The 21,426-nt window shown below is 38.9% G+C and overlaps 2 protein-coding genes across 4 annotated transcripts in view; one reads left to right on the top strand and one right to left on the bottom strand.

Moving 5' to 3' along the window:
- Positions 1 to 922, bottom strand: part of kcmf1 (potassium channel modulatory factor 1) — a 31,413-nt gene extending 30,491 nt beyond the window's left edge. Inside the window, exon 1 of one of the 3 annotated variants that reach the window (XM_088910686.1) lies at positions 734 to 922. In XM_088910686.1, coding sequence (XP_088766812.1) covers positions 734 to 749 — 16 coding nt within the window. In that variant the 5' untranslated portion in view covers positions 750 to 922. Of the gene's footprint in view, positions 1 to 251 lie in introns of all 3 variants that reach the window. The other 2 variants (XM_088910685.1, XM_088910687.1) reach the window with 2 other exon arrangements.
- A 10,228-nt stretch (positions 923 to 11,150) lies between these two features.
- Positions 11,151 to 20,433, top strand: LOC148837941 (endothelial lipase-like). The gene is made up of 10 exons (XM_088912195.1): positions 11,151 to 11,357; positions 13,543 to 13,736; positions 15,299 to 15,478; positions 16,184 to 16,295; positions 16,793 to 17,017; positions 17,251 to 17,493; positions 17,808 to 17,928; positions 18,543 to 18,755; positions 19,297 to 19,401; positions 19,768 to 20,433. The coding sequence occupies exons 1-10, from the start codon at positions 11,270 to 11,272 to the stop codon at positions 19,778 to 19,780; spliced, it is 1,494 nt and encodes a 497-aa protein (XP_088768321.1). The 5' UTR covers positions 11,151 to 11,269; the 3' UTR covers positions 19,781 to 20,433.
- The last annotated feature ends 993 nt before the right edge of the window (positions 20,434 to 21,426 follow it).

Genomic DNA, 21,426 nt, shown 5'->3' with positions numbered 1-21,426 from the left:
TTGAGAAAGAAGACGCAAAGCAGATTAAATTATGAGCAGTAAAACGCAACACCATAACCAGAAGTAACTTAAACTCCCCAACAGTCCAGAACAGGCAATCTCTTGTTGAAACCCAGCCTTAATATTTTGTTTTTTCCAGAGTCGGTATTCGACAAAATGAAACCCGAAAAGGCACAGTAAAGCAACACCCAAGCAGTAAAGCGATCTCGATATTTCCTTGACAAATTCAAAGCGGTGGCTCAAAGACGCACCGTGCCCTGTCTGCTCTCGGAGTAGTAGGCCTCTGACAGGCCTCATCCTTGCATCGGCCACCTTGATGACAGTGCAATCAGCACCTCAGTGGCCGGGAGTCCGGGGGGGGGAGGCTCGGAAAAATCCACGATTTCACCCCCGTAGCGACATCCGAAGAGGCACTACCTGGGCCTTCTCCGAAAGCTCGCAGTTCGCCCGTTTCCGTGCTTTGCCTCCCAGCAGGGCCGGGGCTCTGCCGGGTTCGACCCGAAGGAGATTTATTTGGAGTCTCGTCCTTGCGCTTACTCGGCGCAGTCAGGCTCCGGCTAGTTACAGCCCGAGAGAGAGGGGGGTTGGGAAAAAAAAGTGGCAAATTTTCATGGCGGCCGCCATCATGCGCCTCTTCCAATGCATTTCAATACAAAACATGGCAACCCCCTCCGCCGAGCGCCGCCGTCTTCGTCCGTCTCCCTCTTCATGGCACCCATTTTTCCCCGCTTACCTTCATGTCGGGACATCCTACAGACGCTGACACAGCCCCCTCCTTGGGCTCCCTGGCACGGATCACACAAGAAGATGCCGCTTTTGAGAAGTGAAGCCGGGACTCGCTCTCTCTCGCCTCTTTTCTCATGAAGATGGATCCGGAGCTCCCAGCTCTCTGCCTCCCCCTCGCAGTCTGTCACTGCTGTGCTGCCGGAGCGCTGGAGGACTCCGATCGAAACGCTAGAGGGCGCGCCTCGCCCCATGCTTCCCTACTGACCTGGACAGGGCGAGCTGGCTGCTCTTTACTGAACGAGTCCCGAGCAGCGCGGAACTGGCTACAATCTGTCATTTTTTTTAAACAAAACTTTATTCAGTGAACTGAAAAATTACAAAGCACCAACAGCGCTGTATTTACATTTTTTCAATAACATCAGAAAGTTTTAGTAGAAGTTGGTTAAAATACACTCCCGAATTAAATTGCTACCCATGAATACATTGAAGAAAAATATATTTTACTGTCATTACACTTTATATTTTTATCTTTAAGAAATTAGTCTGTTAGAAATTTAGATTTTTCAGTCTATGGAAGTCAAGATTAATAATAACCTATAAATCATTGTGAAAACTGTTTTGTACGTTCTGTGTGTTTATATCTCTCACAGACAGAAGTAATATATTACCACGTTGCGCGGATGAGTATTTTTTGTGTGCTGACTTTTTTTGTTCGTCTCCTTTACGTTACATTGCTACGTAACACAAAAAAATATGATGATATGTCGCTTCTTTAAACTTTTTTTATACACATATGCAATGGTATATTCTAAGACTCATCTCATACTTCCAGACCTTTTAATCAGTGTTGTATTCCTAAAGTATGTAGCATAAATATCTACTATTTACATGAGCAACTCCTAGGCCCCTTGTGATAAAATAAAAACAACTTGTCCTATATGTTTGTGTTTGTCCTGTTTTAGAACATAAACTTGTTTATCTAGCCTGTTTAAACTGGTAATAGTTAATTGATGCCCTGATTTCTTTCACATTATCAGCTTTAAAAAATGTGGCTGAACTGCTTGTTCCATACCACTACAACCCTTTGGGTAAAGAAGTGCATCATGTTCTTGGTTTTAAATTGCTTCCATGTAGTTTCCACATGTACCCACTGGTTCAGATTTCTGCTTGAAGGCTACTTGGTCTAGTAGTGGTAAGGCTGAGTATATCCAACTGGTTGTTGGTTGTAATTATTTATCAGATACCTTTATGCACTATTGCATAGTAGCATGGTGATGGTCATTAGGGCTTCATGGTTCTAGAGTTCTCTGCTCATTTATGGGCTGGGGTGCCTTCTGTGTGGAGTGTACATGTTCTCTGCATGGGTTTACTCCTGGCACTCCAGTCTGTGTTCACCTCACAAAGACATGCTGATATGTGGGTTTGTTATTCTAAATCGCCTGTTCCACGAAGATATTTTCATGAAGACGCTCACATATTCATGGGCATCCTGTGGACTTCCCTTAATAACAGACCTTACTACAGCACCTTGTGGAAGGAAGTGGATTCATTATTGCTAAGAAATTCTAAACAGCTCATTTCCTGGTACCCAAGAATTATAGTTCCTCCCACCTGATCCTTGACACAGGTGCTTCAATATCGACCTGAAAGTAATAGAATTGTGCATGGAGACCTTTAATCAGTTCCTAGTAGGGATTTGTTTGTGTCCATGAACACACGCTGAAGGAAACATACTTCCACCTTTCCATTGTAAAGCACTACTGGTACTGTACATCTCCATTTTGCTCTCAATGATTTTAAGTACTTACATTTTTAACACAGGGTCTGCTTCTTTGCAGTGCAAGAAATTTAGAGCAATGAAATGAAAGAAAAGTTGTTTCAGGATATAGGAAATGTCCTTTATTACTTGGATACAGCAATGGAAGCCCATTGCTTGCCAAATTACCAGTGATGTGCATGTCACACCCTGAGCCATGTTGCCACCACTGATGCAGAGGAAGCTTTCATTTCCCCTGACTCATTCAAGAGCTCAAGAGCAATACCTGGAAAATGCCAGGCACCATGGAACAAACAGCGGCAGCACATCAGTGCCAGACCTGATCAGTGCAATCTTTGGATGTTTCTTCTAGGTACCAAATGTTACATGGTTGCACTCTGTCTACTATACCATGGGAAAACAAGAGTTACTGTTAAGAAGAAGAAGAATCTAACTCTGTGTCTGTGATGGCCTTGGACTGTCATAATTTAAACCTGCTAAGATTAACTTCCTTTTCAGTTCAGTGTAGCAGATCAATTTGCCTGTGGTGGCATGACGTCAGGCTTGTGAGTTCTACACACCCATCCATTCATTTTCTAGCTGCTTTATCCAATACAGGGAAAGAGGGGAGGTGGAGCCTGTCTCAGAAGACAAACAGGCACAAAGCAAGTATGATTATGCAAGACACAAATATTTTTAAAAAACCTTGACATCAGAGGGCACCACAAACACAGACACGCACACACTCACACCAAGGCCAATTTTCCCAGAAGCTATTTAACCTACCAGTATGTCTTTGTACTGTAATCCGGAGCAGCCAGAGGAAACCCATGCAAAAACAGGGAGAGCACACACACACCATGCAGACTGCACCCTAGGAAATAAAGGAATACTAAGCAATACAATTTTAATCAGTTCTTGAAATTACCACCAGATGTCACTCTTTTCTGTAAAAATAACAGCTTTACTTTTTCTTTCTATGAGAGAGTTCTCCTATTAGTATTGGGTAAAACCCATCAATAGGACTGACAGAATAGGAAATACCACTATAGCTGCTGACACAATTAGGCATCATAGGAGACTCATAATCCATCACAGTTATCAAGAACCCCTACAATTACTACACCTTTTCTCAATATTGCTGTGCTGCCCAACTTCAGTTTGTGCATCAACATGGGTGCAATCCCACTGTATGCTGACAAAGGTAAGTGTTTTATGGTTAATTATGGTTTGGTGTCTCATTTAGCAATGAAAGAGCACATTGATAAAGCTTAGCAAAGAACTACAGTGTTGGGGAACTGGGGTGTGGATATTAGGAGTTGGCTTCTACTTATCAGTGGTGATTTCTAGGCAAACATTTATGTTGAGCACATTGTCTGGGGCCCACCATTTCAATCATGTTCAACTACACACAGCAAGGCTCACTAAAGACCTGACACATCAACTAGGGATCAGCATGTACAGTAGTAACACACCACTGGATCTTAACACAAGCAAGCATTCTTGCTCAATTGTTCTAGCTATAAGAATTAGCAATTTCTTTGTAATTATTGTAATTACTGGCAGTATTTGTAACACCACTGGTTAGGTTTCATAACTTCAGATACATTAGGAAATTACCTTTCTGAAAGTTTCTACAAACATTAAGGTGTAGACAGTACAACCACTCATTACATCCCCCGCACCTTTTCTTACAATCCAAAACATAGCAGTGGAGTTGCAGAATGTATCAATGTCCAAATCGAGGTTTGAACTAAACACGCTGCTTCAACCACACAGCCTGTTGAACGTTATATATAATTTCAAATCAGTTCTAAAACATTGTTTATATTGTGCAATTCCTTCAAATATAACCATTATTGTTTTTTAGGTTGGAAACATATTTTGGATGCTATTGCACATGTAAACTACTACAAAATGATATAATAAATTAATGGAGATGATGTTGTTGTACATAAATAATCAAATTTGAGCAATAATAAAATCTTAATGCATATTGTCAGTATGCATTTTCTGCAAAGGAGCAAGTAAAGTGAATTCCATGCTGAAAATTCTACTTTTTTTTTTCGCATGGAATAGTAAAAATAGAAAATCTAAATTTGACACTTTATCTATCTCATTTACTATAGACATGATTGCTGCTACTATTACTAACTTGAATAAATCTGTGTTATCACCTTAAAAAATTAAATTGGTCAGTTTAATTTAATAACCACCGATTGAGCAAAATGATTTAGTGAATGACATTTTTCAAATGAAAGGTCACTGTTCAAATCAGGACACTATTTCCTGTGCCTAAGACTAAACCAAAGAACAGAACATTAGAGAAAGATGAAAGTTTATCACAGTTTTCAGGGTACATCCTTTTTTGTTCATCGCTAATTACATTGTGATTAGCCTTAGCTGCTTCCATAGCTGAAATCTCCATGAATAAGACTCATTAAAGGCACTTAATGTGGCTCTTGAGTGTTATTACATTTCAAATGGTGTAACTGGCTGTAAATCATTTTGGAAACACCACTCCAGTTCTAACTGAGAAGTCCAATTCTAGCTTTTAATCAATATAATGCAGTGCTTTCATTTTCAGTAGCAACAGTCAAGCTGTTCTTAAACATATTTTATGCATTGATAATTTAGTAATATCAATGCCTAAAATATGCACCTCAGAAAGACAGAAGATTTTAAAATATGACTTCATTAAATGATTTTATGGAAAACTTTATGCACCAGAGAGAGGTTTCAAATGATAGACCACATTTATAATAGATGTGGAACCTCATGCCGTTTTCATTGAGTAGTCATGTAACTCTGTCGCTGATCAAGTCTTTTAAAATAAATGAAACAGAATGGCTTGCACTCAACTTAGTAAATGTCTTTAACATCCAAGTTTTTTGGGGGGAAAATGAAAACTGTGACTGGAACCCATAAGATTTGGGGTTCCAGTAAAGGGTTTAATTTCTTCTCAGTCTGAACAAATATACAGTTAAACTAATAACAACAAAATACAAATCAGGTGTTCATAGCACAGCTACGTAGTCACTTTCTCTACTCCCACTCTGTCACTTGCATGAGATCTAGTCCTGTTTTTTTTTAGCTGATAGAAGTCTTCTTCTCAAACACAGGTCCACAAACAAAAACTGCTTACTTGTATATACTTTTTAAAAGGAAAAGAAAATACAAATATAAATCTTACAGAGTATTAAAAACACGGCAGCAGGTGCACTAATCAAAAATAAAAAACAGACTTCTAATTAACGCTAATTAAAACCATCCACTGTCACCTGAAAAGTTAACTGCTAACTGGCCCCAGAAGGTTAAAGTAGTTCTACTTTATGGCACTCGAACGTTTGTGCAATTCCTTACATTTTCCAGTAGATGGAGCACTTTACTGGTGCAATTGAGAGTACCTCTCTACGCTGAATTTTAATGAAAATATACAGGTTGCTGATACTTCATAGCACAATGTCTGAAGTAATATACAGTAGGGAATCTATTCAACCATGCAGTGTTGTTATACCTAGCCAGGCTCATTAAACAGAGAAAATTCCAGCCTTGCCAGTCAATCTTCTGCTCACATTGACAGAATTGCTGTTTTAGTCATTAGGTGGAAGAATGCAATAAGAAAAATAGAACTACAGTAATTAAATAATCATAAACGGAAATTTGTGGCATGTCCCAGCTGACATCTGAACAGGGAGAGTATTTATGTCAAAAGGGCAATAGTGCTTATTATTCTGCCTTTTCAGTAAACCTTGAAGATTGTGGTGTGTGGAGAAACAAATGTGTAAACAGGAACATCCTGTTAAGCATGAAGAAAGTAAGTGTAATCTTTAGAAACTTTGGAAGCACAAAAAGAGTAGGAAGTTTTGGACCAAGCATGACAAAAGATAGGGAGTCACAAAATAACATACTGTAGTAAAGTACCTGAGGAGCTTATACTGTACAATGGAAATATGCTTCAATACAGTATTGAGGTTTAATGCACAGGTAAATTCATTCTAGTCTATTGTATTGTGTCAAAACATTTTTAGATTATATTAATCTAATTTTAATTCAGTTTGAATTCTTACAGATCCTGAACAGATGAAAGTTTCTAGAATTAGATGAAATACGGATCTGTTGTGACCACACTTCAGATAAACTTTCAAGTACAATAGTTTTTTTTTTCAAGGAAAACAGGCATAATTATTTGACAATCCTCAAAATCTGTTTAAAGGGCAATCATGACCCGTTTAGCAAGTGAAGGTGTTAAAAAGCTTTGACTTCAGGTTGCCTAACTGTTGTTTCAGAGCATGAATTATCCCTGAAAGAATAGTTGCATTGTGTAAAAGGCACTTCATTTACTTCTTTTTTATATGTTGTTAAATATTAACTAAATCAACTACTTCGGAATTAACAGAAAGGTATGAATCTGAGGACATACAGTAAATGGAAACTATGAGGAAGTGCACTTCAAACTGAGAACATGAGGCAGCTTTTGATATAAAAAGGATATAGGAATTTGAACAAGGTTACACTGCCATGTTTTCAAAGTTAATGCCCTGGCTTCTTTCAATAGTCTGGATACGATCATCAAGTTAATTAAATATTTTCAACCAAATAATCTAAATCATCCAAATGAGCCCCTCTCATTTTTAAAATTTTTTATATATTGTGAAAGCAGCATAGATGTGTTATGGTACCACATAAACAAATACAACAAGTTTAAGAAGATGAAGTGAGATGTCATACCATGTTTAGACGTATTGTAGAATGAAAGCAGAAAAACTCAGGTATTTGAATAGACTGATGAAATGTAGAAAAAAAGTCTTTTTATTCTCAGTAAGGTGGATTAGGATGCCTTTCCTCCTCAGAGACTGCAGAAAGCAATTGTTATCCTAATTACGCTAAATGTATTTCATTATCTATATCTTATAGCAACTGCATGGCATGTGGCATGGGGTGAATGACAGTCTCATACAATGCTTTGGTTTTATGCACAAACATACTGTAGTCCTGGGATAAGTTGGTCGAAATACACAGGGATTGCTGATGTTATGCATACAACTCGTATGCTGCACGAATAAATCAAAGCAAAGTCGTATTAAACCCACTCACACATTGCCAGTATGTAGTTTCTAATCTTGGAGGATGACTTACTGCATGTCACGTGTTTTGGGGACACGGTCTTATGTCATGTGTCCACAGGGACAACAGAGTAGGAACACCAAAGCCATCATTTACAAAATTTCAAACATCCCACCAAGACATCACGCTACATGTGCAGCAAGTGATTTTTCACATGGCATTGGATCATCAGCTGGTCTGTCATGGGAGTGACATCTCAGGATTCCATCAAGCTGTACAAGGAGAGATAAGACTATCTCCTGTAATTCAGAATAAATTCTGTTGGAAACCTCATAGACATCCCAAACATCTTCTATAGGCAACAGGCCCAGGGTCACTTCTGACTAAAAGATAGTTCTTCAAGTGTCACAAACAGTATTCAAGTGCTCGATAATAGCATACTCAGCTGTGGCATTGTAATCTGCAAAAAACAGTCTTCCACCATTACAGTGAACAATGGGCATGACATGAGATTAAATGGCACTTTCTTGATAGTACACAAATATGGTAGCCCAATTTTTAGACCCACTGTGTGAGTTTTTTATTTCGTTATGTTACACCTGTCTAATTATGCTTTCCTGAGTCTGTAACACAGCATTTAACATTTGCAGAGTGCAGACAATCTCTCATAGTTTGTGTTGAGATGTTGGACCGTGTGGCTAGAAACAGTTGTTTCCTCAGAGGTACTGTTTCTTTATCTTTTACACAGTGCTTTAGAGACCCTATGATTGTGCATCACAATTAAATTCCCATATGAGAACCCATTTGAAATCTGGGTCATATACAGTATACTGCATAGCAAATAAACAGTACAATTGTATAGAAATTGAACAGATCTCTACACAATGTTTTAATTTGTGCATTACTTTACACATACAGACCTTAATTCATAGAGTTGGATAACAATGCAATATTGTGGGTTAATGTGAACATTATATTCATAAAATGCATTACAGTGAGGAAAAGGTAAAAGCAATATATTATAGGTGATCATATTTGTATGGCTCTGTGTTGAATATGTTATTGCTTGCATATACTGTATAACAATCAATTAAATCTTAAAAAAATCTTTAAAAATCTTGTAGATGGAGTTTCTGCAGTTTTTTCTTTCAGCTCCACCAAAATGGGAGGGGTGGAGATTTGCTGCTAAGGCTTTAGATTGATTCAGTTGTAGTTTCTAGGTTTGCTGTGTTCAGTGTTGTTTCATGCCGTGATGTGAAAGTAATATTGCACTGTACCTGTTTCACACATAGGGGTGTCCTTTACTGGGATTTCTTCACCTTTTCTGTCTGCAGAGTAGGGTTTTGAAGTTCTGGCAAGTGTCTACTGAATGATGGTGAAGTGAATCCTGGATATATATAATATACCCCAAATGTGACATTGGTGATGCCTCTTGGATGTCTGATGCCATGATGTCTGATGATATCAGTTAATGAGGAAGCTACGAAATTATGGAGTGTTTCAGTGATGTAGCCCTCTGATGTCTAAGTGATAGCACAACTGTTGGGTTAAATTACTGGTCCTTTGGCTAAGGTGACTTGCTCTTCTGCCTGTGTGCTCTGATATGAATGATGGTCAGGGAGAGCAATTTCTCATGACACATACAGTAAGCAGTCTTTCAGACTCTGCGCCGCTTCAAAAGCAAGACCCCCAAAAAGTTCGTTTTATTGGATCAAGCGGTTTAATCAGAAAGAGGTTTAACTAAATATTGTTTTTCAAGATTTAAATGGATAGTTTCGCAGCACCCGTTCCATGATGTTCTTTTTCATGTTTTTACAACGACATTCTTTATTATTGAAATAATTGATCAGTGTTCTTTAATTCCAGAATCTTCCCGTTTATTCTACAAACCATTGTTGTGTAGCGATTCTTTTTGAATTCATGAAAATTATCGTTCCCGTATAAAAGTTTAGTCTATAGGACTATACATGTATTAAAGAAACACTGAAATCATAAATAACATTTCAGAAACTGTGACAAAATATGAAAGACTGATGCCTAAGTGATTATGGCGTAGAATTGTTCATTTACTGTTAGATCAAGGAAGTGAAAACAACACAGGATAACGTCAATGTTCACTGGAGTATGTTTGAGAAGCATAACTCATTACCGACTTTCATAGTAACTTTGGATTGAAGATTGATACTATAGCTATATGTACAGTATTTACATTATTATACATGGAGTTTTTTGTGATATAACTGCTGCATTAATTAGTTAATAATCCAGTACAATTTCTAGAAAATAATTAACAAACGTTAAAATATTACCACTCAATATTTTGCTGGACTACACCTGTTATAGTATTCGAGTTGTCTGGTTCAGCCCTTGAGCAGGTACAGACATTTTTGTCTTGCAAATATACATGCATACGACGGTGTTCGTCCATATGTGTTGCCCTTGTAATGACTTGTTTGACCTTGCAGTCATGTGATGGGCTGATCCTACACGCTGGCTCTTTCTTTGAAGGTGTAGGTCCTTCTCACTTCAGAGACAAAATCGTTAGGATACATTTTTGTAGACAAAACTGTCGTCTATGAATAGGATGGGTTAGATTCCCGCTCCCTATGTTAAACAGTGTAGGCGAGCGAACTCTACAATGTGGCTGTAAGCCAGCTTCAGAAACCTAAGCTAAACTTCTGCAGTCAACGAGGTTGAAATGAGGTAACTGTCGGTCAACAGACTGGAATTCACACACAGTTTCACAGGGAATTCGTAGCAGTACAAGATTATGTTTCTTGATTAAACTAAAGAAATGTGGAATACCATGCGTAATTTGTAGGTAATGAAATTTGTAGGGCATGTAATCCTTTAAACGATATCCAAACTTCACTCATACAGTGTATGAGATGAAGAAGTTCGAATCAAAGCGAAGCGAAATTTGTGCCCCAAGTCTTCCTACCAAAGTGTTTGAAACGTAAGTACTCCTTTTGTAGTTCAGCAACGAGTCCTTCAAACAAAAACGAGTCTTTCGTGTTTAGCAAGAACACGATAATCAACTTTCAAAGTCATTTAGCTAGCTTAGTCTCGCCGATAAAAAAAAAAGTTAAGCAGTATACGTGTACACCTCAATGCTGTCATTTTGCAGGAAGAGGATGCTGTGTTGGAGGACTTATACTTTATTGCGCTCAGAATAGAAGAATACACACTGTACAAATTGTATTTCCCATTTCACCAAGAGAGAAAAAAAATATTGGTCTTGGTTTTAAGAGCCGTCACAGCAAGATCATTCGATGTTTAATTAGCATATAGAGCGCTTTCCAACATGTTTTTAGTGCATAGTCATCTTCTGTTTTGCCTACTTTTTCTGATCGAAACCTAAATAAAAAAGTGGTTTTTAAAACAATGTGCTTAACATTCTATAGAAATGAACTGCAATTGCTTCTGAAAAGCTTCCTAGTACTACAACTTCATTCAAGGTTTTTGTCTCCCCGCCTCCAAATCGTAAATTTCGGGGGCTTGACCAATAGGATCGGATCGGCCGATGATCAGATGACTAAAAGAATCTCTATTTAAAAACTCCAATGAAAAACTCAATGCAAAGCTTTCAAAAGGACTGGTACCATTTCAAACTGAGAGGATCTCACACTGACAAAGGCATATTAATTGTTCCTGTGGAATTTTCTGGGACTTTTAAAATAGGAATTCCCCTGTTTTAGCATTTGTAAATCAAGTAACGAAATGAAAAATACAGTTATACCTCTGTGGATTTTGGTATTGTCGTCTGTTGTTCTTGCTTCTGATCTTGAGAAAGAGGGACTTTTTAAAGGTAAGTCAGATGGTTCGTGTGATAAGTCATCACGCTGACTGTCCTTGTCCTAAGTTTTGGAAATGATCTACTTTTTATAATCTGTAGATCTGGGTTAAAAGTCGCTCTTCATAGTTTGAAATCGTTTAGTCCTCAATTCTCAACGTAACAAATTGCATGCTTAATTATTCAATTTATAGGTGTAGCATTGCCGATTTATAAACCTGATGTCGATGGATTGTAACGAATCGTGTCGAATCCGTTGTAATGTTAGCTTTCGTGTCAACGAATACGTGTACATCCTTGACATTAACAATTTAATGATACGATTTGCAGCCTTAACGTTTTCTAAACTGTTTTAGACCAGTTTATGTTAAATGGCTCACTGATTGCGCTCGGCTTTTTTTAAAGCGTTAAATTGATCTTGTTTCAGCTTCCTTCTACTTAAGATGTAAATTTCTCTCGTAGTAAAATGTCACTATAAACGCTTTCACATAGATAATAACTCATGGCTCTCTAGAACCCTTTAATTTGTACAAATTTATCATGAAGTCTCGTTTACAATACTTAACACTTATTCATATACTAACTATATATTGTAACGTTTAGTGTCTGCTTACGCACGTGTGCACATGCACAGTAATGAATCCCAACCCGAAACTCAAATACTCGGTGCCAGCAGCGGGATGGTAAGGGAGTTTGTAAAATAATCGATGCGCGCCAGAGGATTCCTTCAGTTTGTGTAGTTGCCTGGAGATTGAACTCGTAGAAGCGCTGAGCTTTGACGCATGTGGCAAACTTCACCACAGGCTCCTTCAAGATGTTCCGTGGTTACATTCCTAAGGCGCCACGCCACTGTCGATTTGTTCTTGCTTGTCTGGAAGGCGACGGGGCATACTTTCAGCAGCGAAGAGAACTCAATCCGGTCTCTAAAGTGCAGGTGTCCATAAGTATCACTTTACCCAACGCTGGTTTTCTATGGAACAATAAACCAATCAATTAATATGGAATACTGTGTCAGGTTTTTGCCAAAGAACTGTGGCAGAAGCAAATCAATGTAGCCCTCCTGTCTTTTGAATCGGTTATCTGTTTTTTCTAGAACGCTCCGTTTCTTCGCACTTGGAGTGCTTTTGTTCTGTGGGTATTTTCCCACACTGTAAACAAGTGACTTTAGGCGGCGCTATAAGCGCTTGGGACTGCACCCGTATGTGCAGTACATTGTTACATTGTGTAAACTTCTAGCGATATCTGTATACATATGTTCACTTGTCTAAATCGGGGAACTTTTTACATATTCCAAGAATGCACCAATGGAACACATTTCATTGTATTCTAATTTCTGTCAATAGAGAATCTACTAACCATCTGAAAGCCGCATACCATGGAATTAAGTGGATGTGACTTGCTTTAGTAAGTTTACAATAAATGATGTGCAGTTCACGTTACTCCTCGCACAAGACAACTGGAAGACTTTGTGCTGCATGCCGTCCTTGCAATTATTTGGTATCATAGAAACTTTTCCATTAACATGGATTTGTCACCTTTCTGTAAAGATTGTTCTTGAGGAAATATTGGTGAGTAGGTTTGAATGACGGGAAAATTGCTTTTATTTTGTCACTCAAATAGGGGGAGGTTGACGTCAAAATGTTGCAGAATAGTTTTACACGAATTTTAACACTTTTTAATGTGATACTGCATGTGTCCAGCAGCTGTAGCACAGTAGCCAAGGTGGTCGGCTCCAAGCCAACGACCTGACGTCCATTCTCTGTATGAAACGGTTGTAGTCTGAGAAGTCTTGTATACAGCGTTTCCTCTTGTTTGACCTACACACCTAACCTGTGTGTGTGCTGCTGCGATAGTGTGACCTCTATGATACGGCTTTATCAAGCATTGGGGAGGATCTTTTATGTGTTTTCTTTTTTTTCTGCCATAACTTGCTGCTTTAGCAGAAGCTGTTATTTTGTGAACATTGTAATGCAAGGATAAGATAACTTTAAGAACTGATTTTATATTGAGTCTAATCACAGGTAATCATTTTGGTTATTGTTAAGGTTGGTTTGGCTTTATACCATGTTTTTCTCTTGTTCACTAAAGTTATAACTTTTAATTAAGGCTTTGCAGATTTTAAAATCTGCATTTGTCAGGTACACCTCTGCTTTAAATTTGGAAGTTTCACCGAGTGGAATTAACTGTTTTTAACTTGCAGACGGTGCCATCGCTGACCTGCTCAAAGATGAAAATGGCAGTCATGATACTGGCAACCCCCAAGTGAAGTTTAATATGCGAACGTCCCTGGGCCTCGATGATGAAGGTTGCTTTATCCACCCGGGAAAAGCCAGTCTACAGGAGTGTGGCTTCAATGCTACAGCCAAGACATTCTTTGTCATCCATGGGTGGACTGTGAGTATTGTCAATCCTGCTATAGACCTGAGACCCAGGAAGGCACATTGCCTTTCCCTTTTCCTGTTTAGTCAGCTGTTGAACTGGCAAATCCCTCACTGCTCTTGAGTTCTGGGTTCGATTGTAGAGTGGGGCATCTCTTGTGTAGATGGTATGTTCTCATTTTATCCATGTGGGTTTCCTCTGGGTCTTCCTGTTAACTCCCAGTCCAGAAATGTGCTCTCCAGGTAATTGGCACCTCTAAACTTCCTGCTCAAATGTCTGTGCCCTGATAAAAATTGAAGACCCATTCCGGTCCTTGCGTCCTTTACCTGTTGGGTTAGGCTCCAAGGATGTAGTAACACTATAACGATACAGCACATTCTGAAACTGTTTCATATAGGCCCATGAACCCCACCTTAAAGTATAATGGGGGAAAAAAAATGATGAATGAAAAGACGAAAGCCAAGAATATCCATTAAATTACACAATGTGGTTATCATTATAACGAAAAGCCGTTGTATCAACAGCTTCGAAATGCTTTTGCAATCCAGAAATGCAGCTTGTATCCTTTTTTGAATGTTTTACAAGATTGTTGTGAAGGAAACTGCAAAGCTGTCCTTTTTGACCACAAAGAAAAAGCTGCTGCTCGGCCGCAAGGACTTACTTGGGGGAATTCCAAAACTCTTTTAGCTGGAACTATATGGGAAATCTTGCTTTTTGTGTGCTTGATGGAATGGACTTGTGGTTCAGAATGATCCAGTTTGGTCCTCATGTGGAACTTCCCATTCATCTTAGAACAGTTTGACAGCTTTGAATTAAGTTCTATACACTGTACAGGGAGCTCTCCCACCTCCAGCTTCTTGTATAGGTAAATAAAAACCTTATCTTTGTTAATGTTTTCTTTAATAGTGATTAATCAATTTAAGAATTAAAGTGGGTAGTGGGGGAATCCTACAATACCTGGATAAGAGACGGTACATTGAGAATAACTTGCAAAAGGGCATAAAGCTTTCTTTGAGTAAAAAGGAAATGATTCTGTACCTCGGATAAAGACATTTCACTTCTGGTGTGAATTACATCCCAAGCTGATAGTCTTCATCCATACTGGCTTTCAAAATGTTCAGAAACTTTCTTATTGCAGGAACAGAGTTGTCCTGAAATGTATACAGAGCTTCACGTAAAGATGATTAAATGGAGCTTTTTGCTTTAAATGTTTAGTTACATTAGGCTCCCTTCTTGCAGGGAGGTTTTGTGTATCCACTATTGCATGGAAAAAAACACTAACCCTTGATTTATATTCAGGTGGATATCTGGGCTTTAAGCTTCTTAACGGCCTGTTTGGATAGAGGAGAATTGGGTTTTCGTAGCCAAACAAGTGCAATTTTCAGAAAACATGGGGTATTATCTATGAAATTATTCAGGTGTTGAATCATTGCCTCTTGTATTAGTCTGTGAGATCTTTTTAAGGTCTGAATGGCTTGTTGCAGTTGAAGGCTAACTAAAACTTACTTGTGTTTGGGGAAATCTAAGGCAAAAAATGCCTCCGTGAATAATTGCTGTTCCTTATGCCTCTCTTGCAGATGAGTGGTATATTTGAAAACTGGCTCCATGACCTAGTATTTGCCCTGCAGAAACGAGAACAAGATGCCAATGTTATTGTGGTAGACTGGCTCACTCTTGCCCACCGGCTATACCCAGATGCTGTAAATAATACCAGAATAGTTGGACACGACATTGCAAAGTTACTGGAGTGGCTAAAGGTACTTTGGTTTTGTATTTGGATTTTTCTCTGCTGATTCATTACAAGAATCTTCTGTAGCCTTTAGCATCTTTATTTCTGATGCTCAGGTATTCTAGTCTATAGACACAACATGTAAAATGTTGAAGTAATAACCTGTAGCTAGTGTTTATCCCAAGACTGACAAAGTCCTCAATAAAGAGACGGCAAGTTTAAAACTGTTCATTGCAGTAGGTTCTAAAGGTAATGATTTTATATTGCGCAGGGCATGGGAGTTCACAGCAGTGTTTTAAATGGGGGCTGCAATCGAAAGCCAATGGCAGAGCTATCCTAAGCATTCCACCCGATTTCTGTTGCATGAGCTTAAGGTTCTTGCACCAGACAAATGCTAGATTCCCTTAATTTAAGGATTAATCCTTAAATACTGTCTGATTACCAGTTTCAGAACATGCTTTTTTTCCTGTAGGGAAAAACAGCTGTTCAGTGAACTGACTGTACAGGTAAACATCTAATAACATTTGAGGGTACAAATGAGAGGAGCACATATGGCTCTTCTGACCTGTTTGGTAAAAAATATAAATTATAATGAGCAAAACTGGTTATTAAACTGATTATCTGACCTTGATTTTTTTTTTCCCTCCAAAATTTATTACTTGGTTCCAGTTTTGAATCGTCATCGGTCACCAGTATCTGCATCTTTAACACATTTCTGGTTCTTTTTTTGCAGAAGGAGCTGATGTTTCCCCTTGAAAACGTGCACATGATTGGCTACAGCCTGGGTGCTCATGTTGCTGGGTTCGCTGGGACTTTTGTACAAGGAACAGTTGGCAGGATAACAGGTAGTGTGAAGTGTTTGAGAAAAAAAAACTGCAGGGAGAATGTCTGCTGGACTTGGTATTTAGTTTTTTGCCTCAAGTATTGTTTTACCAATCATAAGGTTTTCTTTTTCTTTGCTAGAATGGATTTGTTGATTGATAGACAAGTTCGAAAGCTGTAATTCAGCTGAATAGCAGATCTTCAGCCTATCTTTAAGATTTTGGAGTGTAGCCTTGGTATGTTATTCCGAAAGGCCATCTGAGGTACACTCATGTTATAAAAACAATGTCTGTATTCTTGGTTATCTGACATCTTTAAAAGCCTTAATATTGCTTGAAATCCTGTCACAAATGACCTTTTTGGGGGATATCCTGTACAAGGAAAGATAAAAATAAGCACAAAGGTCAGTTTAAAGTTTCACAAATCTCCCTTTATTGGGGGGGACAGCTCAGCTTTCTGAAAACATAGAATGACAAGAGTGCCTTTCCCAGATGGATAACTGGATTCTACTTGACCGCAGGTCTGGACCCAGCTGGCCCCATGTTTGAAGGTGTGGAGTCCGATCATCGCTTGTCTCCAGATGATGCTGACTTTGTAGATGTCCTTCATACCTACACCAGGGAGGCCCTGGGAGTTAGCATTGGCATCCAGCAGCCAGTTGGGCACATAGACATCTATCCCAATGGAGGAGATTTCCAGCCAGGCTGTGGATTAAGTGAAATGCTGAGCACCATGGCCTATGGTGGTGAGTGCTTCTTAAATCTTAGTGCTATCAAGGTCTAAATCCATTTTTTTTGGGGGGGGATGGGTCAGGTGAGAATTTCTGCAATTTCCCTCACGGGATCAATAAAGTATCTATCTATCTAACATTCATGTTCCTAGATGTAGTTGTTGCCCTATGGCAAAACAAAATTGGCACTTGAACCAATGTACGTTTGCTTGTCTGCAGTAGTTTTGATGGATGCTGTGGTCTTTCAGGTATTGGGGATGTGGTGAAGTGCGAGCATGAGCGTTCAGTGCATCTGTTTGTCGACTCCCTGTTGAACAAAGATCACAAGAGCTTTGCCTATCAGTGCACTGACCCAAGCCGCTTTAAGAAGGGGATCTGTCTGAGCTGCAGGAAGAACCGCTGTAACAACCTGGGTTACAATGCTAAGAAGATGCGTAAAAGGAGGAGCTGCAAGATGTACCTTAAAACCCGAGCTGACACCCCTTTTGGAGGTAACTATTTTTTTTAAATTAAACAGTAAGGACGTAGGACAGCATGACTTCTAGATGTCCCGCACAGCTCAAGTAGCAGTCTTAAAACTTCAAAAAGAATCTGTGACTTGAATTTCCACAGCTGAGTGATTTTAATACCTGTATGATCAAGGAACCAATAAATCAATCTTCAGTACCTCATTTATAATAAACGTGTCAAGAAAAACCAGCTGTATTTGTTTTCCTTTTTGGAGCAACTTGTAGTAATTAGTTTCTTGTTCAGAAAATATTGGTAGCTTGCATGGAAGATTAATGAATTTAAATTCTGTTACAAGGGTACCATTACCAGATGAAGATGCACGTGTTCGGCAAAACAGATGCCGAGGATATAGACCCTACCCTTCATGTTAAGCTGTATGGTGCCAGTAATGACTCGGAGGACATACTTGTTGAACTGTAAGTGGTCAGGAAATAACTTTGTTCTTGAAATGGTGAATCCAATTTAGGAAAATGACAAACATTCTTCTGTGCTCATTAAGGCCTAATAGAGCCATTAGCATTTCCATAAACTAATGTTAACTGTGCTTTGTGTGACCTAAAGCTTCTTTTTACTGTTCCAGTATTTGGATTCCCTTTAATGTTCAACATTAAAGACTAGACTGCATGATTCTATTAGTAGAGAAAGATGGTGCATGGAGTAAATTTGCTTCCTATTTATTGTTTCTTTTACACACCTGCTAGAAAGTACAGAGTGTCTGTACTAGAGTATATTTTTACCAAGGTGTGGTACCACTCCAGACAATACAGGCATTTTGTAATACATTTTACTACAAACAAAGCATCTGGGATGGGCATATTGCATCACATCCCATTCTCCAGCAACTTCCTTTGCTTTCTATCATTTCAGTATTTCCCTCGCCATAGAGACTTATTGACATTTCCAAATGTAATTCAATTTCAACTTAACCACTTTTTGGTCCTTTTCGGAAAGCTGCCCCAGATCACACTTACCGCTCGTGACTATTTCTTCATATTGTGTAACATTGTTACTTTTATTTCTGTTAACATAGACCTGGAAAGCTTGGCCTGAATTTCACCAACACTTTCCTGGCATTTACTGAAGAGGACATTGGGGACCTTTTGAAAATTAAGCTCACTTGGGAGGATACATCCAAGTCTTGGTCAACGTTCTTTAAAAACTGGTTGACCTGGAGAAATCCTGCCAAAGACCAAGTGTTGATGGTTCGGCGAATCCGTGTGAAATGTGGAGAAACGCAAAAGAAGTGAGTGAGACTTGGTGTCCTTTATTTTTTTTTTGCTTCCTTGCGACTTCACTCTCAAATATTTGGAAGGGAGTTCCAGGCCTAGAGGGAAGGCACTTTTATCTTATCGCTAGTACAGTTTTACCCACCCTCATTATAATGAAGAAAGACTTAGTCTTACTTCAAACTTTAGATTCCAGCTGGTGTATATGGTGACACTTGGATCCTGGTGGTATTTTAATGCCATCTGTGGAAAAATTCCTTTATATATTGATTCCAAACGTGTTGCATCTTGTAGCTAAATGGTTTGAAAGTGCTTGTTGCCCACCCCCCACCTTGAATAAATTGATCTAGAAATGCACACGTACATGGGTTTAAAGTCGCCTGGGCATTTTTACACCAAAAGCTTGGCCTTATGGCCTTTTCTCTTTCTGTTTTGTAATGTCATTTACTGCCACACAGCTTGGTAAGTGCCTTGGGGCAACCTTGTTGTGAAAGGCGCTATATAAAAATGAATTGAATTGTGAATAGCTATGCCTAAAAATAAAATGCCCCCATGCAGGTTCACATTCTGTGCTCAAGATCCCGCCCTTACCAAGATCTCCCCGGGGAACGAGATTAATTTTTTGAAGTGTCGAGATGGGTGGGAAGTCAAACCACGAAAAAGGTAAATTTGAAGATCCCTCCAGGAAGGAGGCACCTTATAGATCATTGCTGACTTTCATCTATGAAATATGATGAGGATTGAAATTTACATTCAAGTGTTATTCAGCTACTTGTAACAAACTGTTTCATCTCTAAATGGAGATGTGTACTACATAGATGTAAGTATGGCACTTTACTGATAAAATCGCTGTATAGCATTTGGATTTCTAGAAATCCAATGACTTTTAAATAGTCATCTGAACTCTTAGGAGACAACTAATAACACTTGAGTCATGCTGGACTTAACTCTTAAGAGTACAGTATAACTGATTTATGAAGGATTCTTAGTTAAGATTTGTGATGCATCTATATCTTTTATTTATTGCAGATTGCATATGTAAATGCACTTTGGGGGGGAAAAACCTGGAGCTACAAGACTGAGGAGACCCAAGATCAAAAGCCAGAAAGAGCTCATTCCACAAGAGCACTTATGAAGGGAATTTTAATAGCACGCATGAAAGTGAAGGAAAGCCACCTTGAGACCATGGCAAGGGATGGACGGGATGGAAATGATGGCTAGTGTCAAACGTTTACAGAACTGATTGAACTACCATTTTGCCAAACCATCCCCACATAATCTGCATAAGCACGGGCACTAATTGATTTGTACTGGTCAGTGGGCATATTTAGTAACTTGTACCTGGTAAATTATGAAAAGCAAAAGCACTGTGAAATGAAGGACCCCCGTATATGGAGATGTACATCTGAACAAGTGTTGTCAAATGTATTGTGATTGCACACAAGGTGCAAGAGGTATAAGCAAAATTGTTCTTGTTTCTTTTTTTTTAAAAAAAAGAATGAAAGCACAAATGGTATAATATGTGAATACAATGTATTTGCAAGGTGCCACAATTTGACTGGGTTAGTCTTGTGACATCACGACAGTATAATTTTCACTTACCATAAGTGGAGTATAGGTCATGTACTGTAACTTATTTGCGAGATGAACGTTGTACATATCTTTTGTGGAAATAATAAATTTGTCACTTGTTTATAATCAGTTATTTTAATTCCTTTTTTTTTCTTTGGAAACTATGGTGACTATACCCAATACTGAACACTGGAAAACCAACGTTGTATAGCTGTATAAAAACCCATTTTGGAATTTCCTGTTTAAGACCCCTTTTTGGCAGCAATTCCTGTGCTGCAGAGGAAAGTAAAGACTGGCAGATGTGCTCTTCATATACACCCACCTGCTACTGAGGCATTGCAAGCTTCCCATTGCCTGCCAGGAGAGATTCAACGTATTGGAGGAGCAGCAGATTTCTCTGTGACCTCACTGCAGGTGCGCCACATGTATCGTTGTGGGTGCTTGGTGAAATTTATGTGCGAGGGATTTTCTCTTGAGGTTGGCTGCTTCCATGATTCCAGCCCAGCTCCACCTGCTTTCTGATCTCTGCCTTTACTGGTCAAGCTCATCTAGGTCCCTTAGTCTGCTCTTTTTAGATTAAAGTGGATTTTTAATGCCTAAATTATTGCTACAATTGCAATATCGCAGAATTAAATTGCATTCAGTTTCTATCGTGTTCCTTTTTGCACTTCTAATTTGCAATTTGAAAGGCTCTGTTCATATAGAAATCCCCTTTTGCAATAGAAAACACATTGTCATGTCCAGATGTTAGTAGAAGGCATGAATCACTTCATCTTGGTTGCAATGCCTCTGCGAAAGCTATTCTGTAACTGGCACTAAGCCAGCGATGCAGCTGCAAGTGCTCGACAAGATGTGGTGTTGATAATGGTAGATAAATGAGTCCTGCATCCTGCACCTGCGTTGAGAATCTGAATCCACCAGGCAGGACCTCATCCTACCCTGCAGCGCTTCCTGCGACCCTTGTGCTGGTTTCCATCAAGACACAGGTGTTGTACAAGGACATAACGCTTCTACTGGCGATATTTCCCCAAAACTATTATTACAGTGTCTTTGAAGTGTCTTTTTTTGTATTTTCGTGTATGCGTGAGACTTTGAATGTTCACTGAGGATTTACGT

Source organism: Atractosteus spatula, chromosome 3, assembly GCF_055471065.1.
Source record: "Atractosteus spatula isolate fAtrSpa1 chromosome 3, fAtrSpa1.hap1, whole genome shotgun sequence".
NCBI lineage: Eukaryota > Metazoa > Chordata > Actinopteri > Semionotiformes > Lepisosteidae > Atractosteus > Atractosteus spatula.
This window is presented reverse-complemented; position numbering and strand designations above follow the sequence as displayed.